Source organism: Mustela putorius, unplaced genomic scaffold (assembly GCF_011764305.1).
Source record: "Mustela putorius furo isolate JIRA1106 unplaced genomic scaffold, ASM1176430v1.1 tig00003834_pilon_pilon_pilon, whole genome shotgun sequence".
NCBI lineage: Eukaryota > Metazoa > Chordata > Mammalia > Carnivora > Mustelidae > Mustela > Mustela putorius.
Window position 1 is genome coordinate 6,118,242 of NW_025421987.1, and position 26,461 is coordinate 6,144,702.

The following is a 26,461-nucleotide window of genomic DNA, read 5'->3' on the forward strand; positions in this document are numbered from 1 at the left end:
TGACTATAACTCAGTTCAACTCTGTGAAGAGAAAATCGGCAGCACTTATATTTTTTTTTTAAAGATTTTATTTATTTATTTGTAAGAGAGAGAGAGTGAGAGCGAGCACAGGCAGACAGAGTGGAAGGCAGAGTCAGAGGGAGAAGCAGGCTCCCTGCGGAGCAAGGAGCCCGATGTGGGACTCGATCCCAGGACGCTGGGATCATGACCTGAGCCGAAGGCAGCTGCTTAACCAACTGAGCCACCCAGGCGTCCCAGCACTTATATTTTTAAATAAGTATTCCTGGTGACCGAAAAATTCCACTTCAGACTACCCTTCATTCCTAAGCTGTCAAGGGTATTTATAGAAAGACATTCCTTGAAATAATTCTTTGTCCAACTACAGTCTCACAGAAGAATTAAATAAATTTAATTTTAGAAATACAGGTTATGTGATCCTACGCAGGTTTTTAAAAAATGGTATAAAGTCATATATATTGATGTGGAAGGATACTCATGATATACAGGTGAGTAAAAACTGCAAGTCACAGGACAGTGTGATCAAATACAAATACATGTGCAGAGCAGTAGTCTAAAGATCACATTATTATAGTGAATACTCACACTGGAAGGAAGTGTTTACTACCTGAATTTTTTTTTGCTCCAATAGGCAACCAAAAAAACAAACAAATAAACAAAAACCAACTCTAGGTTTCCTAGATAGTTTGATCCATCTATAAATTGCAAACCATTTAGTTAAAATTTGTGATTTAGAAAAATATTTTATAAGTAGTTATCTTACATATAATTATTTTTTATTTATTCACTTTTCTCTTGGTATGGCATTCCAGAAATTTAAACTCTTAAAAGCCACTAGATATTTTTTTTTTAAGATTTTATTTATTTATTTGACAGAGAGAGAGAGATCACAAGTAGGCAGAGGTTTGGGGGGAAGCAGGCTCCCTGTTGAACAGAGAGCCCAATGTGGGGCTTGATCCCAGGATCCTGGGATCATGACCTGAGCCGAAGGCAGAGGCTTTAACCCACTGAGCCACCCAGGCGCCCCAGCCACTGGATATCTTAACATGAGTGATTCAGGAGACTAGAGGTCTTCCTAAATTACTTAACTAGAGCTATTTCAACAAAAGAGATGTTTCCTGTATCAAAGTAAATTCAGTAACATTTACTAAATAATAGTATAAGAGATAAAAGGTGTTATCATCAGGGACAATGTTCATTTACAAATAAGGCTTAAATGTTACTTATTGGTGTTCACAGATACTTAAGAAGAAACAGGAAAGTTATTCTGAAGGACATAATGAAAGATGATAATTTAAGGACACTATTAAAAACTATCAAGATAGTCTACTTTAGCCAGTGATACTCTCTTAAACCAGGCTGAATTATGACTGAAACTACTGTGTCCTACAAATCTAGGCAACTGGTAATAACAGGTAACTGAGTCTGCTCTTATTAAGACTGCTTACAAACTATTGAATTCAGAGAAGGAGACAAATCACTGTATCTGTTAGGTTGGATGTAAAAACCTAGGCAGAAAATATATACACAGTATAGAGCATTCAGAGGATGAAGCCAGAGATGGAGGACAAACCAGGGTTTTTTTTTTTTCCTTTAAAATAAATAATGAAATCCAGATTCAATGTCAGAAAAACATTTTTAAAAGCTGGGAATACATAAGAAAGATTATTTAGCAATTAATTACTAAATTATTTACCAATAAAGCAATGTGTATTTCATTTATAAGCTACTCTGATAGTATAAGAGGAATGTCATCCCTCCTTCTCCTGTCCAAACCCATCATCCGATATATTTAATAGAAAACAGAACACACTTTAGGCAGGGAGTCTGCTTTCTTGTTTAATTATGGGATCCTAAGAGAGTCCCAATCTTTAGAGACCAATCAATAAAATAAATAATTTAATTTAAATGTTCTTAATTAGAGGTCTAGTTGGGAATCACTGATGGAGCTCTTGGGCCCACCACATTCCTACCCTGGATTCACATTTGACAACTCTGAAGTAGAGCCTAGGCATCTGCTGAGAATCACAGATATAGATGATCTATCATGGAGAGAGAAAAACTATCTCAAGTATCTTCTCTCTCGTTCCTCCCTCTCCTAATCTGGGAAAAAAAAAAAAAAGAGAGAGAAAAAAAAGCCAGAAAATAGTAAATGTTATTTCTTTTTTTGTTTGGGTGTATAAGAGAAGGAAATGAGGATGAAGTTAAAGAGGAAAGAATTAATTACACCTTTTTTAAAAAGCCCATATTCAGATAAAAGCAATTTATTTTCAAAGACACAAGAACTTAAATCCCTGTTTAGAAAAACACAGAGATATGATAACTTAATATTTATTAAGCACCCATTTGGGGATAAAGTCCTCAGAAACTTTTCTGATAACACTGAGACATTTCCTTCACTCAGTCAATAAGTACGTAGTGTATAATTTTATTTGCAGTCACCGTACTGTCCAATAGAGATATAACAAAAGGACAAAGATGAGGATCCCTACCCCACGCACGGAGTTTACAAGTAGACAACTATTAGCAACTGCTTAGTGAGAAGTGATTTTGGAGCAAATGATCTGTCCTTCGCCTTCCACTATGATAAAACATAAGGATGAGTATACGTACAGGAGGACGGATACACGGGTGCAGCTGATGGGTGGCAAGACAGAGACCAGTGGAAACAAATAAACAGGTTTATGTTCTTTAAATTTTACCTTTCTTAAGAAAGCAAGTTCTTCCATCTGCCCTGCATACACTTACACAGCAATTTTCCCCAAAAAAGGAATCTAGACAAATTTCAACACTATTTGATATAACAACATGTGTCTGTATAAAATTCTACCCTAATCTCAGTGTTCTCCTTCTTTCCTTTCAGGACCAGCATGCTACAGTGACTGGTACCTTCCCTAAAAAGTCTAAACAGACACAACAATGTCCTAAAAGATGATTTTAGCAGAACATTTTAATCTAATTGTTAAGTGAGAATTTAAAATAGATTACAGACTTTTTTGTGCCCTTTCCCAAATGTCCAAACTACCATAATTAAATCCAAACACATAATCTGAGTATTCTCTCAGATGTGAGGCAGCTATATAATTAGGGCCCTCAATTGTGCTTTATCGCACTGTAAGAAAGACCTGGGGAGAGAGGAATCATGAAGATGCTAAACTCACCTCTTGGCCTGATTTTCCTGAATTCTCTGAATGTAAGGACTCAATTTCTCCTTCAATCATAGCAGCTTCTAAGCACTCATGTAGATCTTTGAATCCATTGACCTGAAGCGGGTACTGACCAAACATTTCAGTATTTTCAAATTTTTTACCTATAGGAGAAGGGAAAGTTAATCATTACTTAACATGGCCTTTTAACCACTAAAAGTCAACATGTACATGAATTACTCCTGAACCTGAAAACCATCATTCTACATTCCATAGGGTAAGTCACTGTCATTTCCTTCTTGGTTTATACAAGCACACCCAGCCAGAGATATTAATTACACACCAGTATGTATGTAAGTAATCACATGTACATGTCTGCGTGTATGTATATGTGTGTATATACACATACACACACATACATTCTTTCAAAAAATACTTCCTAAGGACAAGACACTATGCTAAACATTGAGAATATGTACAGCAGTGAACAAAAGAGATACATATGGCCCCTGAGCAGGAGAAAGTCTCAGCCTCTTCTGGAAGAAAGGCATTACATTATTTGTACATTAACTGTATAAAGAATAATGAACAGAACATCATTTATCCTTGTAAGTGTCATAAAATGTGTGGTGACACAGTGCTGTGAGAGGGTATGAAAAGAACTAACCTAGTCTTTAGGGCCAGAGAGTAGAGCAGGGAAGACTTTCAGAGCAAACTGACATGAACACTGAGACTTGAACAAGTGGGTGGGAGTAAGCCAGGCCAGACTGCCAGGTGCTGTGGAGAATTCGTGGCCAAGGATCAATGCACACAAAGACTTTAAGGATGCAAAGAACTTGGTCTGTTTGAAGAATTAAGGGAACATTATAACTTCGGGAAGCAATGGGGAGATGACAATGAAGAATTAGGTAGAGGGTCAAAATCTACAAAGTCTTATAAGCCTTTGTTAAGAATTTTTTTTCCTCAGTATATTCTGAGTATAACAGAAAGTTAGTGAATAGTTAAACCTGGGACTAAAAGGATCAGATTTACGTCTTTGAAACATCCTTATGGCTTCTGTGTTAAGTTGGTGATAGGATACTATTATAGAATCCGTCCAGAAATGAAGGCAGTGTGGAATACAGTGTTAATAGTAGAAGTGCACAAAAGCAGATGAAATGACACAGACATTTATACAAAGATTCAGGGAGTAAATGTGACTGGCTGGTCGCTGGCTCACTGGCAGGATGGGAGGCACAAGAGTAAGGAAGGTACCAAGAAGGACACTGGGTTTCTGTCAGAAACAACTGACTTGAAAGGGACGCAACTAAAAAAAGAGCAGAGAGATTTTTTTTTTTCCTCTCGTTTTAAGATAGTAGTGGCAATCAATATTTTAGAATAGCCCAAGGGATTTCAGGTTAAGAAGAGAGTTGGATATGAGTCTATAACTAAAATTAATCTTCTGGTCTAAAGCTACAAATGAGAGACTCTCTAGGTACTGACATCAGTTCATCAAGGGAGTGAATGAGACTGCCAAGGGAACTTGCAGACAGGAAAAGGGGGCGTGAGCAAAGTCCCAAGGATCTCCTACCTTTAGGTAAAAGAAGAGGCTTTAACTACAACTTCCAAGAAGTACCGACAGAAGCAGGAAAAAAACCAAGAGAATGCAGTGCCACAGAAGCCAGAGAAATGTTTTCAAGGACAGAATACAGGAAAGAGGAAAAGGAAGAGAGAGTAAATAGCATGAACAGTTGATAGAAGTTCAGAATAAGAACTGAGTGGGAGCTGGCAGATCTGAACACATGCTGGGAACTGATAACCTTAGGAAGATCCCTTCTGGAAGAAGTCTGGAGCCACGAGCAAGAGTGAATGGGTTGAATAAATCGAGATTTAGCAGATAAAAACAAATGCCTCTCTTGAAAGGGGCTTAACTGAGTAAGATTAACTGAAAAATACTATGTGAAGGGACTTCTTTTTTAAGATGTGAATTTCCAGACCATGCCTAAATACTGATGAGGGAGACAGTACAGGAGAAGCTGAAGATACAAGAAAAAAGCAAGCTAATGGAAGGGAGTCAGGTCTGAGTGAAAGCATATGGGGATGAGATTCTGAGCACATATAAACAACCTGATATAAGACTGAATAATTCTTTATTATCTGGAGGGACAAAATAAAAAGGATGTGGTAGAGATAGGAATGGATCGAGGTTGTGGAGGCTGAAGCTCACATATCTGAGAAAGCTATTTTATCATATGTACTATGACACAAAATTACAAACAGAAAGTTAGATTCAGGACCTCAGACAGGACCTATGCCTAGATTTCACTAACTTTGCCGTAAACCCATAAAATCTGAGGGAAGGTCTTTCTCAGAGAATGAGGAACCAGAGAAGTTAGATTAGAAGTAGAAAAGATAAAAATCATTATTGCAGAAAATGAGATAAAAGACAGTGATCTAACAAAACAAGTATGCGTACCAGTAGTAGTGTTACAGGATTCAGACCAGTGAAGCTCAGTTGTCTACTACAAATCCATCATCCATTTATGGGCAGCCCATTTAAGTGATTTTTCCCAGTAATATTCAGGTACTCAGTACACACAGAGATATGATAAGTAGCTCAGAGAGGGCCAGAGAATAGCCACAGAGGGAATGGGGGAAGGACAGTGTTAGATGCTTATAAGAAAGACCATAATGGGCAAAGAAGGAAGAAGTATAAAAAGGCCAAGAGGAACAAAATGGTCTAAATGTTCTGGAGAAGTTGAGAAACTTTTGCAAGGAGAGCACTTTAGTAAACAAACTCCAACTTAGAGCTGCTGGTCTAAAAGAAAGCATTAGGAAGCTATATGTAAGGGTGATTAAGAAAGGGCTCAAAAGCAAATCATTTTTACTGAAGCAAATATGTAGTTCACCTGGAAATGTATTAAAACCACTTATGTGCACAGTAGTTTGAAACAACCAGTACAAGGACTTCAACACTGATTGACAATTATCTCAATAAATCACTTTTAAGAATCAAGGTAACACAAGAAGTAGAAAGGATATAAATAGTTCACAGTCACCACCTGATCATAGCTACTCTATTGCTTCAAACATATTACTTCAAGTAAAAATCAGTATGACAGTATACACATCCCAAACTGGAAAGTAATAGTCCTATGTAAAATATTCCACTAAATATATAATGAGTATTTATCATCTGAGCCAAAACAAAAACAAAAACAGAAACAAAAATGTACAAACACTTCAGTGTAATGTTCTCAATGCCTGACTAAATCCAGAATTATTATCTGCTTTTTCTGAATCCCAAACTGTAAAATTGTATTCAAACAAAACTTCGTAAGAATCCATTACTTAAAATTCTGAAGGAAAACCAATTTTTCAAATTTTATACTTCAGGTGATTTGGGTTAACTTCCTAACAGTTGATGTACTGGGCCATTTGGAAAATTTAGAAACTTTTTCAAATGTTTCAAATTTTTTCAAAACTTCATGCTTTGAGATTTAGTAATTATTATTATTTGAAATATACCTAATGAGTCAGTTCCCTTCCCTTACCAGGAAAACAAAAGAATAACTATATATATATATATATATATATATATATATATATATATATAATAAAGAATAACAGACCCAGATTTTAAGTAATAGGCATTTAAGAAAGGTAGAGGAATATCACCCTTTAATGATTTTTTAAAAGATAAGAGTGTGATTCTTTCTTGAGAACTAGAGCCTAAAGAATTTCATAATCACTTGAAAAGTGTAATACCTTAACTGTACTAAATTGCTAAATTGTTAAATGCAACTTTCAACATTCAAAGAATAGAAACCCTCAAAAACAGTAACCATCATACCAAAACCAGTATTCAATTCCAGTATTACTTTCAAAAGCCCCCTTAATCCCTATACCCCAACAATACACAGAATCACAGAAGCTTTCCCAGGGAAGGAATATCAGGATAAAAGTATCAATTAGCATGTGATAATGTACCCTGTACCTTCCTTTTCATTCACTCAATTCAATCGTTTCTTATAAATGATTAGTAGCAGCAATGCAACAGAAACTACTAGACACAACAAATCAAATTAAAATTAAAAACCATTCAACAAGTCACTATCAAGACAAAAGTTAATACATAGTATCCCTTCAAATGTAATAAAGAGTAAACATGTGTGACCCTACCTTCAAGTACTCCCACAGCAAGGAATCTTCCATAGAACAACTCTACCATGGGGTTCTTTGGCTTTTCTTCATCCCTAAAGCATGGTTATAAATAAATAAATAAATAAAAAATAAAAAATGTGGTTATAATTTTTGGACCTGTAAGTAATAGAGAAAACACTCAAGGAACAATAATACATGCCAAGATGGTAACATTTGTGTGGCTGTCACTCACACAGCACTGCTACCTGTTGACATTACCTTGGTCAAGGCACTTATTACATGGATTCCTCCATTTCTTCACCAATCAACTGAGGATAATAATAGCAACTGAATTCAAAGAGCTGTTGTAAGGGTTGAAATGAGTTGCTGCATGGGACATTACAAGAGGACCTGACACAGTCTGTGTTCATGGAGTGCCTGACCTTTCTATTATCATTATTCATTTCAACCTCACACTTTTAGTCTTGTACAATACATGCTTACTTGGACTTGCTGGGAAGAAAAAAAATAGCTACTCTTAGAGTAAATTTCTGTAAATCTTTAATATATCATTTCCCACATTTAAATAGAAGAGTGGGAGCACCTGGTTAAGCCTCTGCCTTCAGCTCAACTCATGATCTCAGGGTCCTGGGATTAAGCCCCACATCGGGCACTCTGCTCAGCGGGGAGCCTGCTTCCCCCTCTTTCTCTGCCTGCCTCTCTGCCTGCTTGTGATCTCTGTCAAATAAATAAAGTATCTATTAATTAATTAATTAGTTAGTTAATTAATTAAATAAAAGACTGAAGACCATTCAAAAATAACAACTTTCACCAATGAAGGAACAAAACACCAGCTTTGACCCAAAGCAGCTCAGGAGCTACTCCATCCTTCATGCTACAGGAACAATTAGCCATTAGTGAATTTTCCAAATTCTTTAACATACCCATTTTTTTTTCTTTCTCACTTGAAGCAAGCAGAAGTTAATCTTTTAACCTTTTTTTTATGTTTTGCTCTCTGTGGTCTGAAAACAGCTTATGTTGGTACTACTACATAAAAGTGTGTGGTATCCACAACTTACTCGTGAATTTTGTGTTTGAGCCAATAAAACTGATTTGCTAACAAAAAAAATGGTAAAGACATGGTCTCTTTTTAAATGTATTACATGCATCATCATTTACTCCTTTAAACAACTGGTGGGAAGTATTTCACTCAAACAATGCTCTGAGGTAGGATGGTAGTTGTTAGTGATTCTCAGAAAGATTTCTGGCCCTCTACTTCTCGGTATGTGTTCAAGACATACTTTCCCACTCAAGTTTTATTTAAATTTTTAAAATCTGAATTGTGCTAAGATACATATGACACAAAATTTACCATCTACCCATTTTTAAGTGTTTGGTGGGTAGTGTTAAGTATATTCATACTGCTATGCAACCAATCTCCAGAAGTCTTCTCATCTTGCAAAAGTGAAGCCCTACACTCACAGAACAACTCCATATTTCTCCCTCCCCCTGGGGCCCTGGCGAGCACCATTCTTACTCACTGTTACTTTGGGTTTTACAACTCCTGACACATCATGTAAGTGCCATACAGTGTTTGTGTTTTTGTGACTGACTTATTTCACTTGGCATCCATGTTGTAGCATGTGTCAGAATCTCCTTTTTTAAGGATGCTGCACTGCACGTATGCCACATTTTGTTTATCTGTTCATACACGGACGCTGGGTGGTTTCCACGCTTTGGCTATTGTGAGTAATGCTGCTAGGGAACACAGGCGTACGAATACCTCTTCAAGACCCTGCTATCAGTTCTTAATATATACCCAGCAGTAGAATTGCTGGGTCATATGGTTAATCTTTTTCTCGCTTTAGTTTAAAGTAACAATGTGATGATTTGATACACATTGTGAAAGGATTCCCTCCCTTAAAGAGCAATTCTATTTTTAATCCTTTGAGAAGCCACCATGATGTTTCCCATAACAGCTGCACCATTTCACATTCCCACTGACAGTGCACAAGGGTTGCAATTTCTTCATAACCTTGCCAATACCTGCAATTTCCTGGGGCTTTTTGATAGTAGCCATCTTAATGGGTGTATGGTGTTCCCACTCACTTTGAAGTTACGCAGACCACATGACTTGCTGTGCCCAACAAAATAGGAGCAGAAGTACTATGTGGTAAGAACTCTGAGAGCCAGTGAACTTTTGTTGCCATGGAAACCCCAGAAGGGGTGACAAGGGGGAACGTCTGCGAGCTGAGGGCCCTGACTGAAAGAATGAGGAGAGCCCCTTGTTCACATGCACTGGACCCATCCTCGAACAGTAGGATATAAGCCTGCAAAACACAGGGGTCGTTGCCACTTAACTATCTAGACCACTCTGACAGCTAGCAGTCCCACTACTTCTATTTTACTGATAGTAAAGTTATCGAGCACATTAAGTCACTTGCCCAAATCCACACATTTGGTAAGAAATCAAGGGGTAAAGTGAACTCAAATCTGATTCCAAAATAAATGCTTCCTCTCCCACTATATATACTTCATCTTTGGGCATTTTAACTCTCTGGGAAAAATTTATTTCATACCTCATATATCTTATACTGTGAGAATAAAAAGGACTTGATATTGGTATGTGTGAGAGTAATGATCCAAAGACTGTCTCCCTGGATATAAAATTCTATGAATCTTTATATATAAATATTAGTGGGAATCTCCTTTCCATAGCCTCCTATTTTTATGTAGAAAAAGAAAAAGAGGGGTGCCTGGGTGGCTCAGTAATTAAGCATTTGCCTTCAGCTCAGGTCATCATTCCAGGGTCCCAGGATTGAGCCCTGCATCAGAACCTGCTTCTCCCTCTCCCACTCTCCCTGCTTGTATTCCCTCTCTTGCTGTCTCTCTCTCTCTCTCTGTCAAATAAATAAACAAAATATTTTTAAAAATTAAAAAAGAAAAAAAAAAATCCTGCATCAGGTTCCTTGCTCAGTGGGGAGTTTGCTTCTATCTCTGCCTCTGCTTGCCACTCTGCCTGCTTGTGCTCTCACACACTCGCTCGCTCTCTCTCTCTGACAAATAAATAAAATTTTTTAAAAAGGAAGAAATGAGAGACCCACCACTTACATGAAAGCAGTAGTAAAGATAAATTGACACGAATATCAAAGGCCGAAAGAAATCACTACAGAGAAATTTTATCAGGGACAACTTTAGCCCTTGGGAATTAGGCTGGCACCGAAGGAATACAAAGGTCTAAGGCAGTTGATAGAGCAGACGACAGTGCTCTGGGACAGAGCTTCCCAGCATTTTTAATACCATTGGTATATATATATAATATGCAGAGAATTTGAGATAAAAAGATACACTTTCTCATGATCACAGAAATAGGATCAACATTGCCACGATCCATAATCTGGCTATCCATGGCATACAAATTGGAAAGCTCTGTTCTAAATGAGGAGAGCACAGAGATTCAAAGACAGTTTAGCTCCACAAACAGAAAGATCAGACAGAAAATGATGGGGAAATGAACAAGGAGAACATATTTCAAATAATTTAAGATTCCAGATAAACTGGAATGGAAAAGTTCTAGCTTCTTTTAAAACAGTGTGAGAAAAAAAGGGAGATAATTTGTTATTTACTGTATCAAAAGAGGTAACCAGAACCCCCCCAAAATTAACAAGTATGTAAATAATAATAAATTATGTATAATATATTATATTATTTATATAAATAAGTAAGATCTCCAAAATCAGAATAAAATGATTTAGGCACTCTACTGAGGCTACAGATAAAAAGCAATTGGGGGTCATGTATTGAAGAAGACAGGATCAACTAAATGAAGTACTTATAGAAAATCTGGACAGATTTGAGAGGATGAATTAGGGATTTCAGTAAAACATGCACAGAATTACTGACATTACCACAGATGAGGATACAGATATTATTCACACTCTGAGGAAACTCAGGCAACAGATTTTTGGTATGAGAACTCGAAGGAAAGACACAAGGGATATGAGCTGTACTAGAGAGGAACCAGGGTGGACAACTCTCATTAGTGAATCACTAGCTCTCATCATAAGCAACCTATCAAGACAGTATCAGAGGAGACGGCAGTTAGAGAAAAACAAGTGGAAAGGCCAGAAAACAAACCCCAAGGACAAGAAGAAAAGACATGCATCCATCAAACAGGGCTGGCTCTGCATGAGATTGAGGCTAAGAAGCAGGTTAAACTTAAAAATTCAGCCAAACCTTCCAAAAAGAATAAAAAAATACAGATGTGTGTGAATTTAGAGGCATATCCCACCCAGGAAAAAGTGCAGCAGGAGGAAATACACTTCAGGCCTAGAACATGCAAAAGCTGGATGCCAGGACTCAGCTTTCATAAGCAGCAACAGCAGATTCATGCCAGAATCTGATGGGGGAGATTTTCCAGATGAAAGTAACATGAAGAAAGAAGCTCACGTTGAGAGAAGCAAGAAACTAACCTAAGAGGCGAGTCTCCCAGGCCTAAGCAATTCCACAGCAAAAGGCAACAGGCATAACCACAAAAGGTTGTGCCAACAGGCACAAAAGTCTAGTCACTCAGTGCAGCACTCAGAGCCACAAACTGAAGAAGCTATTAAGGAAAATGGAACTGAAACTTTCGGTGGACAAGAGAGAAGCTGAGGACCAGAGACGTCAGCATCATAAACTTCTAAACATGCCAAGAAGTAAACAGCTTTCAAATGGCCTCCTCTTAAGGCAAAATTTACCAAAATAGAACTTCTTCCCTCAAACACTGTAGATTTAGCACCATAATTAATCTCTTCAGAGATTTTTCCCAACTTAATTTAAGTTCACGTATAATGGTTGGCAAGCAATGGGCCCTCAATGACAGGCATCCAGGCAGAATGAAAACCAGTGATTTGCTGTGTACAACATATCCTAAAATTTCTGCTACAGACTTTGGCAACAACTTGAGTCTGGACTGCACAAAGTTCCAGGAGTATTATATAGTTGGACTGAGAGCTAAAGGATTGAAGTTTTGCTTTAGTTCTAAAGTTTCAAAGGTAAGAAACCATTCAGTGTTACCCACATGGGTCCTAATAACCCTCTGAAATCTAGAATTCAAGCACATGAAACCAAGCATCCAAAGGACTGAAGGCACTATACACAGCCACGTGAGGGAACCAGCTCCAGAACTCCAGCTCTGCAGGCACAGAAATAACGTGCCTGTAGCGGAGACTGAACCAACTCAGAAACTCACAAGTGACTTTTATTTTATATTAGACTGCACCCACAGAGGTTAAAAAAAAAACCCTGATTTTCAAATATAAAATTTCTTTGGGCTTTACCTTAAAAGATCAAGGGAAGGGGCCCTGAGAAGTTCAGTTGGTTAAATGTCTGATTTTTTTTTTTTTAATTTTGTTTATTTGAGAGAGAGAGAGTGTGTGCACTGGCGAGTACAAAGCAAAGAGCTAACAAGGGGCTGGATCTCAGAAACGTGAGATCATGACCTGAGCTGAAATCCAGAGTCAGAGACACTTAACCGACTAAGCCACCCAGTGCCCCCAAAGAATCAGACCCTTGGCACTGAGCATGGAGCCTGCTTAAGATTCTCTCCCTCCCTCTGTCCCTCCTCTGCTGTCCCTCTCTCTTCAGAAAAAAACAAAACAAAACAAACAAACAAAAACAGTAAGGGAATAAAATATGGGAACTTACTTCTCCCCTGAAAATGAAAAATGAAAGGAAGAAATCTATATCTATATTAATATTTGAGGGTATCTTTTACTGATCAACACTGTATAAGTAGATTATTTTTTACTTTAGTCTCATTGCAGACCTTTTATAAAGTTTTTCCTGAACAGTAAAGCTAGCCATAATTTAAAAATAAGAAAAAAGGGAAGGGAGGGAATTTTCAGCCTTGGATTTCCACCTGTCTTCTAGGTAGAAGGAAGACCTTCTAGGTCTTTTACCTGCATCTTTTACCTGCATCTTGTTGGACCAAAGCGTCTATAATGGCAAATCCTAAATGATCTACCAATGTTACATAAAGATACACAAAGGAATCAGTGGCTGGCCTTAGGAGAGTGGCCTCATAGGAATGGGAGTAGGACCATCCCCAAAGTGTATAGATTTCTTTTGAATAACCAAAGTCTTAGTGGTACAACCTGATGGACAGAAAATAAAAAGCTAGGAAATGTTAAGGAGGAACTTCATTATCCTTGTCATTGTGATTCCACCTGAAAGGACTTCATCAGAAGGAACATTCCTGGTATCCTGCCCTACTGCTAACTCATTCTTCTTCATGAAAAAGAGACTACTGAATCCAAGGAAAAGAACTGGGCATATGGGATTAGCCCTTTTAGGGGTTGCTCTTTAGAGCTTTCTGGCAAGATTCTAATCTTACAATAGAACTCTAAAGCTACGCAGCATTTAGTCCACAAACTTCAACTTGTCAATACAGGTAACATCTGGGTTCCCAAACATCTCTCGGTTTTCTGTTTCTCCATAGACACTGATAGACATAAACACAGACATAAAAGGAAAAAAAAATGAGTGTTATTTATCAATCTCCTAAAACCCCATCACTAAATTTCATGGTAACTTACGTCTCTTCTTCAGCTTTCATTTGGAAGGCATCTTCTAACCAATCTAATAATTTGTGTGTAAACTCACTCACATCTTGCTGTGGAAAGAAAAAAAGTCTTGTTGATATTTCAGCCTACTAATAAAAATTCTAAATACTGCAACATAAAACTTACAGCCAGTCACCTCAAACATAAATTAGTGACTCCTCATGAAAATATCATATGAAATACTTCACATCAAATACAAGAAATATTCTTAACCTAACCAGAGAATAAAATCAGTATCTGAGAAAAATAAGCATCGCAGCGATAATCATAGTGATTAGGTTTCACTATAGGAAAATAAACATAAATTTAGTATGTTATATACAATATATACAATATCTCATATACATACACAAACATATAAATTCTAATTTACAAATGAGATTTTTAAAAATAATTATTACTCCCAAAAGAGTTCTCTAACAAATCTTATAAAATAAAGGACCCACATTACCAAGGAGTTCTTCATTATTTAAAGATTATTACTGGTTTCTTAGAAGAAAGACATGTTTTTCAGCAATTCATTTTTTTTTTTTAAAGATTTTATTTATTTATTTAAGAGAGAGACAGCGAGCAAGAACATGAGCGAGGTGAAAGTCAGAGGGAGAAGCAGACTCCCCATGGAGCTGGGAGCCTGATATGGGACTCCATCCCGGGACTCCAGGATCATGACCTGCGCCGAAGGCAGTCGTCCAACCAACTGAGCCACCCAGGTGCCCCAGCAATTCATTTTCTTAATTCAACTTTTACACACAACGTTTTCAGCCACATCCACTTTTACTAAGGTATGTTAAACTGGAAGGTTTCGTTTAATTAATCACTGACTCCCTGACTACTGAGTCCACCATATCACGACCTTCAAATGAACTCTCCACTCAGAACTAGCACTTACATCACCCTTTGCCATCCCTTCTTTCAGTGCTAGTTCCCCTAACATGGAAAAACAGGAATAGGCAGTGGCAGCTGTATTCATCAACTACCATAATTCTTTCAATAATGTGAGGTAGAACACAGAAAACAGGTTCACCCGAAACCTAAGGAGAAAAAAATAAACCAATCCTACTAAGACTGGTTCATCAAAGACAGATGAATCAGTGTAAGCAATCTGCCTTTATTTATTAAAAATCCCCAAGTATTAAACAAATCTACTATCATATATTTTTCTAGCTAGAAGTTTTCTAAAGAACAGCTGGGTCAATCCATTGACCTTTAAAATGCAAAATGTTGAAACTTGGGGCAGTTAATCATCTGCCTTCCTCTCAGGTCATCATCCAGGGTCCTGGGATCAAGCCCAGAATCAGGCTTCCTGCTCAGCAGGGAGACTGCTTCTTCCTATCCCTCTAATGCTCCCCATTTGTGCTCTCTCACTCTGTCAAATAAATAAATAAAAGCTTAAAAAAAAATTTTTTTTTTAAATGTTGAAACTTGGATCTAAGAAGCTTAAGGAAATTATTCCAAAGCCATATAGCTAAATACAACTAAGCTCAGCACAAAAATCCAGTTATAAATATCCAAACCAACTATAGTGGGTGAAATAGTAGCCTGCCAAAATATATGTCCACCTGGGACCTCACACTGTAATCTTATTTAGAATATGAGTCTTTGAAGATGTAATTAAGGTAAGGATCTCAACATGAGATCTATACAAAGATTGGAAAATAAAAGCAACAGTAACAAAGTTAATGCAGTTCAGAGTTCTCAGTAATTAAGGAAACTACTTGATGCCAACAAAAATAGGCATGCCAAAAGCATGTATACTACCCTGGCCTTGGGTTTATCACACATTCGTGAAGATTTATAACTAACATTGGTGAATATTCCTAATTTAATCCAATGTTTACACTAATTAATTTCCATCACAATATAAATTACAGTTTCATTTATCTTAAAACTTTTCAAGAACACTTACTTTTTTCTTAACTTTAAAGTAAATCTTCCAAATAAACAATGTTTTAAACGGCTAAAACTTATTTTTAATAAAGAGGAATAACAACATCTTCAATTCTCATGTGTCTCTGAAAAAACTGCTTAAGGAATGATCAGATTAAATAAAACACAAATGTTAGTAAGTAAGTACAAAAAAGCTACCTGCTGAGATTCATTTGATTTGAAAGCGTCCTTAAGAATTTCAACTGCTCTTGATGGATCAACATATTTCCTTTTAGTACCAACAAGAAGTGCAAATAGATACCGCAGCTCACGCATAAAAGGCAAATTCCGATGCTCCTATTAGGGGAAAAAGACCTTAAGTGAAGATTAATAAAATCTTTACTGGTTAATAGATACTCATTTTAATAGACCAAAAATGTAACTAATATCAATTAGGGAGGAGTCCAGCACCCCTACATCAAAATTAAAGAAGAATGCTGTGACCCAGGACACTCAAAGGGCTCCAGGGTGAAAACAGCAGAGGATTAGGCTTAGCTCACAATTTCAGCACAAATGCCACATTTTCATAGCTAATCGCGTTATTACCCAGCCAAGAATATCCTCTCCTCATTCAAGTCTATTTATTATAATCCTTTCCATTCAGCAAAGCCCAGCTGCTGTGGACAGTAATAACAACAGCCAACATTCAATGAGTGCTAACTTGGTGCCAGGCACTGTTTTAAGGACTTTTCCTCAATAAGCCCATTTTAAACAAAGAGCCCTCCTCCTCCATGAAGCTTTCCCAGACCCTGCCAAGTCAATGATTCCTTTACACTCCACATCTACTAAAACGAATGCCTTCCACTCAGCAATGAATCACCACCTGGTACTTTTGTAGGATGACCCGAATTATCAGACAATATTAGTCTAATAAGCAATTAGAGTAGATACTAATATTAAACTAATGTATCATCCTTCGAGCTTTCCTTTGAAATCTGAACTTTTGTTTCTCAATAAGACTGTAAACTTCTCAAACACAAGAACTTCTGTATTTCTTCCACAACTTTCTGCTACACAAAGCAAGCATTCAATGCTTACAAACATCTGATCTCACCAAACTCTCTAGAAAAACCAACAACCCAATATTATCAATCATGAACAATTTATTTTAAAACAAGAGAGAAATTTTTTTAAAAATTTTTAAAAATATAATTCACATACCTCAGTGAAATATTATGGTAAAAAACAAGCAGTTCTTACTATAATTAGCTCTTGCAATAACAATTTTAACAGATAAAGCTTGTATGTCTATTTAAATATTAGAAAAACATTTCCAAGAGTATATATGGTTGGTGTTCTCAACATCATAAAACTGTATGGGTGTATATGTATATGTGTATAATTGCTGTCCAAAATAATATAATCAATGTAGAAACAGTTGCCCCCAGAATATGCATTAGAAAAAGGAGTCCTAAAAAATAGGTGTAAAGGAATAAAACAATTCACTCCAAATACTTGTCACTTGACCCAAAAACGATATACCATTACAGCAACCACAAAGTGCATTGTCTGAATGAAAATACTAATTTATGGGAAAGATGGATATTATTTAAGTATAATAAATTCTATCATCAGGGTGCCTGGGTGGCTCAGTCAGTTAAATGACTGACTCTTGGTTTTGGCTCAAGTCATGATTCTAGGGTCCTGAGATCAAGCCCTGAGAAGGGTCCCATGTTCAGTGGGCTTGAGATACTCTCCCTCCCTCTGCCCCTCATGCCCTCCATCCCGTTACTCACCCTCTCTCTGAAATAAATAAATCTTTTTTTTTAAAATGCCATCATCAATGATGAAGTTTAAAAGTTCTAAATGAAAGAAAACTAACCTATGATTTTTCTGTTGTACTTTCTACTCCCCCCACAACTGCCTTATACAAATACTGAGTTTTAAAGGTGTAAACACAAAGAATTTTAATCCAAAAAATAATTCTCAGAAATATCTCAAATTTCCTGAGATCAATTTCTCTTTTATCACCATAGCTACATCAGTACAGTTTCTCAAGGCATTCCTTTCTAAGGAACAAGGATGAAATACATGGCTTTTGAAAAATAAATGAATTTCTGCTGAGAAGTATATTGAAAAAGTAGTATGTATATAAGACAATGAGACATTTTGGCTCTCAGCCAATTTCTGTGGCTAGAAAATATTTTTGAATTTCAAAAGGAAAACTGTAATTGATGTTAAATGCAGCTCCCGAATTTGGCCAAATTACGAAAATACAACCACATGATCAGTCTTTTTTTAAAAAGACTTAAGGTATAACTGATGTGCAATATACTGTACATTATACACAATTTTATGAGCTTCAGACATGTAGACATTTGTAAAAGCATCAACACAGTCAAGATAATGTAACTACCCATCACCCCGCAAGTTTCTTCAACCCTTATTCCCCTCCTTGATCATCCCAAAGCAACCATGGTCACTTTATATTTTCTAGAAAGTTATATAAATCAAACCATATCCTACACACTCATTTTAATCTGTTTTCTTAAAATAGAAGTAGTTATTCTGAGGTTCCTCCATATGACTGTGTGCATGAACGATTTGTTCTGTTTTTTTTTTTTTGCTCAGTGGTGTCCCCCTATATGGTTGTCCTACACTTATTTATCAAGTGACCTACTCCAGATGCTGTGGATATTACTTTAATCTTTGTGTGGATATATGTTTTCATTTCTCTTAAATAAAAACTTGGAGAGGGCCTAGGTTGTATGCAGATGTCTTTAAGACACAACCAAACTATTTTTACAGAAGTGTTATACTATTTTATGTTCCCACTGACAGCATAATGGGAATTCTAGGTCCACATTGTATAATATTTGGATATGAAATATATATATATATATGTATATACATATATATACACACACACACATATGATTTTATTTATTTATTTGACAGAGAGAGACAAAGCCAGAGAGGGAACACAAGCAGGAGGAGTGGGAGAGGGAGAAGCAGGCTTCCCCATCAAGCAGGGCGCCTAATGTGGGACTCAATACCAGGACCCTGGGATCAGGACCTAAGCTGAAGGCAGATGCTTAATGACTAAGCCACACAGGTAACCTGAATTTTATATATATATTTTATATATATATATATATATGGTGGGGGGGGGTTCAAGATTTTATTTATTTATTTGAGAGAGAGAGCATGAGAGAGAAGGTCAGAGAAAGAAGCAAACTCCCCATGGACCAGGAGCCTGATGTGGGCCTCGATCCCAGGACTCCCGAGATCATGACCTGAGTCAAAGGCAGCGTTTTAACCAAATGAGCCACCCAGATGCTCCCTGAATTATATTTTTAACCAGTTCTCCCAGTGGGTTCAATGTGGCACCTCTAGTTTTAATTTGCATATTCCTGTGACTAATAATGTCTAGCACCTTTTCCTGTAGTTATTTACAGTCTTCACACCTTCTTTGGTGAAGTATCTGTTCAAATATTTTTTCTAATAGAGTAGTAAGTTATCTAATTATTGAGTTATGCAAGTTCTATATATAGTCTAGACACAATTCCTTTATCTCACATATGTTTTGCTAATATTTTCACCTAGTTGTGGTTTCGCTTTTCATTTTGTGTTTTTCCAAGATTACAATTTTTTAATTTTGATGAAATCCAATTATTCAGTATTTCCTTCTATGATCTGTACCCTTGTTTAGTCCTACTTAAGAAATCTTTTCTCGGGCACCTGGTGGCTCAGTTGGTAAAGTGACTGTCTTCAGCTAAGATTGTGATCCTGGAGTCCTACATCGAGTCCTACATCGGCAGCAAGTCCGCTTCTCCCACTGACCTCTCTCCTCTCATGCTTTCTCTCTCCCATTCTCTCTCCTACATAAAGAAATACAATCTTAAAAAAAAAAAAGAAATCTTTTCTTAACCCAAGACACTAAAATTTTCTGTTTTCTTCAAAAAATTTTATAGTTTTAGTTTTCTTTGAGATCTATCATCCATTATTCATTTTTCCATATATTTGAAAAATAAATGTGTAGGTCTACATATGTAGGTCTATTTCTGGACTCTATTCTGTTCTATTTATCTACAGAAATATCTTTTCACCAATCAGCATGTCTGAGAGTTGATTCCTTCAATATTGTCTTTCTTTTGAAAATTACTATGGCTATTCTACATTCTTTGATTTTCCACATAAATTTTATATCAATTTGTCAATTTCTATGAAAAAGTCTGCTGGGATTATGGTTGAGATTGCATTGAAATCTATAGATTAAATTGGGGATAACTGATATCATAACAATACTGAATCCTCTGATCCCTGAACATATCTCCTTTAATTTCTCTCAGCAATACTTTGTCATTTTCCATAAAACTTTACCCTAATAGTCTATACTTCGTGCTAATGTGCATAAAGTATTTTTTAATTTGAATTTCCCATTTTGTGTTATTAGTAGTTAGAAATACAATCTATTCTTGCATGTTCCCTTCCTGGAGTCATTTTTTGGTTCTAGCATCCTTTTTTTATTTGTTTATTAGAATTTTCCACACAGTCATATATACACAAAAGGAAAGCTTTTTTATTCCCTTTCCAATCTTTATGTCTATTTCTTTTTCTCGCTTTACAGTACTGATTAAGGACTCCAGGTTACTGTAATTCCAAACAGTGGTTTGGAATTATATCCTTGCTTGTTCCTGATCTTTGGATCAAAGTATTCAATTTTTCACCATTAGGTGTTATACTAGTTGTAGACTTTTCATAAACAATATTTATCAGCATAAGAAAAGTTTCTTCAATTTCTAGTTTCTTTGAGATTTTAAGATACATTAGTTTTGTCAAATTCTTGTTCTTTCCCTACTTAGATGATCATCTGGTTTTTCTTCTCTACTCTGTTAACACGGTGAATGACACTGATTTTTTTTTTAAGATTTTATTTGTTTATTTGACAGACAGAGACCACAAGCAGACAGAGAGGCAGGCAGAGAGAGAGAGGGAAGCAGGCTACCTGCCGAGCAGAGAGCCCGATGCGGGACTCGATCCCAGGACCCTGGGATCATGACCTGAGTCGAAGGCAGCGACCTAACCCACTGAGCCACCCAGGGCGCCCCATGACACTGATTTTTGAACAGTAAATCAATCTTGCAGTTCTAAATAAAGCTGTTGCCAATGAAGTAGCATCCTTTATTGGTATTTCAGGATTCAATTTGCTAAAAATCTGCTACGACTTTTTGCTTCTGTATTCATGAGAAATATTGGTCTTAGTTTTCTTTCCTTGAAACATCTTCTATTTTGGTTTCAGGGTAATGCTGGGCTCCCAGAAAGAACTGGGAAGTTTTATCTTTTCTTCAAGTTTTTTGAAAAACATATAGAGAATTGGTAGTATTTCTATAATTCACCAGTAAACTACTTCACTGCTGAATTTTTTGCTGAGTAGGTTCTTAACTAAAAATTCAATTTTTTAATGTAATATAAGGATATTATGTTTATAATATTCCACTATTCTCTTTAATTTTCTAGAGAATATGTAGTAATGTCCTTCTCTTTCATTTTTTTTATATTGCTAATTCGTTTCTTCCCTCTTTTTTCTTGCTCAGTCTTCCTAGAAATTCATTAATTTTACTGACCTTTAGAAGCAGCTTTTGGTTCCATTAATTTTCTCTACTTTCTCATTTCTATTTCAATGACTTAGCTCTTTATTATTTTCTTTCTCCTACTTTCAAATATTAGTGTGCTTTTTTTCTAATTTCTTGATGTGCAAAAATGTCACAAATCTGAAACCATTCTTATTATCTAGTGTGTTTAGTTTGTGTATTTTCCACTAACCACTGCCTTAGCTGCATCCCTCTAATTTTGGTATATCATATTTTAATTTTTATTGTTTAAAACATTCTAAAATTTCCCTGATTTGTTCTTTGCCTACTGGGTTATTTAAAGGTGTATTACTTAATTTCCCTACTATCAGGGGGATTTTCTAAATATCTTTCTGTTGTAAAACTCCATCTTAATTACACCATGGTCAGAAGACATACTTTGTATGCTTTGAATCCTTAAAGATTTACTGAAACTTAGAAATCCAATCTTGTTACTTTATTCATAGCTTTAAAAAAAATTCCAAAATGCCTTTGTTATTCATAAAATTCAAAACTCCTTCAAGTATTTGCTCACTGGTATTCAACTAAACACATTCCCTGTTCATTTGCTTCTCATCTCTGAGTAGTGGAAAGTGTGGAAATATTGTTTATTTGAAAATATCTGCCCTTAAATTGACTTTAATTAATATAACCTTATGAGTAATAAGGCTTTAGCTATTTATATGAACATTACCTCTATTATGAACTTCTGCATCTTTGCTTACTCAACATTTAACATATTTTGTCATCAGTTTGTGACTTTTAATTTAAGAGAAAAGACACTATGGGTGGGAGTTTGGGGAGGGATGAGCTGTTTACAGTGAGAACCCATCTTTAAATTTCTAGTAACCTCACAATTCTCCTAGACATTAAAATTACAAACAGCACGATAAGTATTTATGTATAAAATTAGTTTCAACCTCTAGAATAACCAAGCCTACCTAAAATACCAACTGACTTCAAAAACTACATCTCTTTTCTCACTCAATATGTATGTAATATTCATGACTGATTCACCTACGGATAAAAAATATCTTAAAAAAAAATCCTAATTAGCAATGCATGCAAATGACATCCCTGTGATCTGACCAAAGTGATTCCCCACAGGTATTCTATATCTTAGCACATTATTTTTCAAACTCAGTGCAGCAGTTTTATACTTATATTTATAATAATATTTATATTTATAATATAAATATATAATATTTATTTTATAATATAAGTATATAATATTTATTTTATAATATAAATATATAATATTTATATTTATAATAATAATATAAATTTATTATTAAATGATAAGTGGTAAGTAGTCACATTAATACCTTTTTAAAAACCTGTGTCTTTTATCACCTCAGTTGAATGTAGCACCAATCAGTGGCTGAGAACTACCTCTAGGTCACACCTGTTTGTTTAGAAATGTCAAGTTATAGCATGTACTGATGCCACCATGCCAGATTAAAGAATAACCTCATCTATGGAACCATCTTTTATAAAATTGCACGGAATTCTTCTAAATAAGTATCCTTTTCAGAATGGAAGTAGAGATCCTTTTGATTCCTTAACCTGAAGGGACCCCTAGACATGCTGCCCCTTCCACTGAAAAAAAAAACAAATTTCTCCAGCAAGGTGTTGAAGATTGGATTTATATATTTTCCTAGTAATCAGCTGAACAATTTTAAAACTAGTTCTGGTATGTAAGAATGGACATCATAATTATTTTTTAAATAGAAATATAAAATTGACTTGGTCTTACTCAACATTTTAAAGAATAAAATAAATTAACTCTATAAAGCACTAAAATCCAGAAACAAAAAAGAAAAGGTCAACCTACATATGAATATATAATTAGAAGAACTATTTCCAAATAATATCATGTAAATTTTAAATCTACTTCAACTGAGAGATCAGAAGAGAGAATAGTGATTATTAACAAGCTGCAATAAAGAGAAGCAATAGTCCAAAAAGTTTCATGGAAAAATGTATTGAGTGAAAGGGCTTTGCTTAATTTCTCTGAAGGTCTGTCAAGGGGTTGTCAAGTGATGTTGACTCCCTTTTTGAAAATGGCTTGTTTACCAGCCTGATGCTTTCTAGCTCAGAGATTATAGCAAAAGCAAGCTATAAATTGTTACATTCCCACTAGCTTGCATTATAAATGTTCCATGTTTGTAGAACAAGTAGTTTTCAAATTATACATTAAAAGAAAAACATGATTTAATTATGTATCATTAATACAGTTAAGTCACACAAAGTTCAACACTTAACTGAAACCTAAAACGTTAACATCTTTGTGAAACCAGTCCCCTTTAGGGCTACAATTTCTTTATGACAAGGTACCTAAAGCCTTAAACATTTATATACATCATCTCCATAGTTAACTTTTTACTAAGTATAAATTTCTGCATCAGTGCTATCTTTGAAAAGCTAATATGAATACAGTAAGTGACATCATCTGAGGCATTTACTTACTACGTACTAGGCACTTCTAAACCCTTTGTATATTTTACGTCATTTCATCCTCATGACTCTATAAAATAAAAACTATTATTATTTACATACACTAAACAGACAGGTCAAACCCTGGGTCCACAGCCAGAACACCCAGGCGATCTAGCCCAAGTTATCTGTGCACTCTGTCACATTATATTGTCTAACAACATTAACTTACAAAATAGAAGTTATAGATTTGCACTGCAAAGACAACCAGCATAAAACTAATCTTTTAAAAGGCTTATCTATACAAATAGTTGAAAAAAAAAATTTTATTCCCATTAAAATTTCAGGAGGCAACTGAAGAAGACCTTGATTTATAAATTGAAACCTATAAAGTTTACTGAAATTTGACAGCCCCCAAAAAAGAAAAAAGCAATTACTAAAGTGACACAAAAAATTGACATATTACTGACACACATGGGAAGAAAAATTCATGTTTATAATATACTGATGAAGAATAGAAAGTTACTGTAGTAACTGAGATTTATGGATTGATATCCAAATTTAACAGTTCCAGATTTGAAGAGACAAAGTGCTCCCAAGTCAAGCACAAATAAAAGAAAAGGATGACACACATATATATATATATATATATATATATATATATATATATATATTTATATTCTGCTTAAAAATCTTTCATAATTTTACCTTTTGGTTTCGGGGTAAATCTTGAGCATTTGACGGAGGCTTGTAATTCAGAACTAATCTTCTAAATTCCAAAAGATTGAATAATGACTGAAAAAGAACAACAATTTAAAAAAAACTAAGAGAAAATTCTACTAACAGAACCATAAAAATATGACTGGTCTCAGAGATTTATTTTTGACTATACTACTTACACACAGGATTGTGGCCACTAGCACAAGACCTATTAGCTCCCAAAGAAAACGTCAAATTTCTTATCTATTAACACACTATTCTTGATCACTAATAATACTTATTGTACTGGAAAGCAGAAAATTTTATGTGGACAATTCAAAATATCTAGTATATATCATATTATTAAAGGCTGTCTTTCTTTAGGTGCTTAATAACCAGTTTCCTCAAAAAAAAAAAAAAGGTGGACAAATGCAAAGTCTAGAACTTTTTAGACATGTCATATTTATTGAGTTATCTTGAGGTACCAATTCTACAAAAATATATTACAAATAAATTTATGGGCTAGTTGCTAAGTGACAGGGACATAAAGAAATAATAATCTCTATGCTCATGGAGACACAATAGCCTAGAAAGGACACACATATTATAACAATAGAAATTTGACTCCAACATACAATAATATTAATCACACAGAGTATGACAGCATACGAAAGATGCCCATGGAAAGGCTTTCTAGAACTGTTTTTTAATCTATAGCTTGTAACACATTGTCATCATGGTGAATATCTGTTTAAAAAAATGAAATAAAATACAACTGAAAATATTAAAACATGTCATGCCTAGTAAATATACCACAGAATACTGCTTGCAAAATTTTCACTGTATGCATTTTACACATACATATATGTGTCAAGTGCTTTACAATGTAATAAGTATTCCTTTCTGGGAGTCACAATTTATAAACCTTGAAAATCACTGTACAGGAGGCAATAATGTACAAGGTCCGAGCAAAGCTGTGTAAGCCAATATGATAGAAGATAAAGGTAACGCCACAAATCAATGATAAAACAAGGTTTTGTTTAGGAGCTGGGTGTTGGGAAAACTGGCCCACTATATATAAAGAAACAGAATCAGATACAGATCTATATAGATATGGACGTGCTTTAAAGACCTAAATATGAAAGGAATATCATAAAGCTAGTAATGGAAACTATAGGAAAATATTTTGGTTATCTTGTAACCTGTAAATATTTAATTAAACAATATGAATACATGAGATAATCCATTTATTCCCTTAATAAAAATTTATGAAGCATCTACTACATGCAGACATGAGGAAGACAGGCCACAGAAAAATAAAACATACTGAATCTCTGACAAAATAGGAATAGTATGGAAAGTGGAGAGTATGCAGCCAAAATGAAAAAGGAGCCGAGAAGCATGTGCTTTCAAACATAGCTGTGTACCAGAGTAATGGTGGAATTTTTAAAAGTACCTAAGAAGCCTCTCAACAAGGATATAAGGTACCACAGAAAACTCTGAAGTACATCAAAGAATCAATGGCAAATTTCAAGAAGAACAAAATTAGCAATTCAGATCTTGATGTACGATGGGGTTACATCTAGATAAACCCACCCCAAGTTTAAAAATGACAAAATAGGATAATCCCAATCCCACCTCTTTGCTCTAAACTCCCATTGGGAAACATTTTCCTCCTTCCTGAATACCTTCCTGAATAATTGGAATTTCTTCAGGTGTAGGTCTGCTGGTGATGAAGTATTTAGCTTCGGTTACAGTAAAAATTGTTTTTCTTCCTTTTTATACAATTTTTGCTGGTTGGAGAATTCTAGATAGCCAGTTATTTTTTTCTAGCACTTTGATGACAGAATTTCTATTGGTTAACAAGTCAGCTAGCTATTAGTCGAGTTGTTTCTTTATAGAGGTAATAAAGGCATATCTTGTTTTACTGTGCTTC

The 26,461-nt window shown here is 35.4% G+C and overlaps 1 protein-coding gene across 7 annotated transcripts in view; it reads right to left on the reverse strand.

The window, feature by feature from the left end:
• USP25 (ubiquitin specific peptidase 25) overlaps nucleotides 1–26,461 on the reverse strand; it is a 128,817-nt gene that overhangs the window by 50,524 nt on the left and 51,832 nt on the right. For all 7 annotated transcript variants that reach the window (XM_045088192.1, XM_045088190.1, XM_045088195.1 and 4 more), the window contains 5 exons: nucleotides 24,535–24,621; nucleotides 15,977–16,114; nucleotides 13,865–13,941; nucleotides 7,326–7,399; nucleotides 3,180–3,328 (listed from right to left, as the gene is read on the reverse strand). In XM_045088192.1, coding sequence (XP_044944127.1) covers nucleotides 3,180–3,328; nucleotides 7,326–7,399; nucleotides 13,865–13,941; nucleotides 15,977–16,114; nucleotides 24,535–24,621 — 525 coding nt within the window. The remainder of the gene's footprint in view (nucleotides 1–3,179; nucleotides 3,329–7,325; nucleotides 7,400–13,864; nucleotides 13,942–15,976; nucleotides 16,115–24,534; nucleotides 24,622–26,461) is intronic.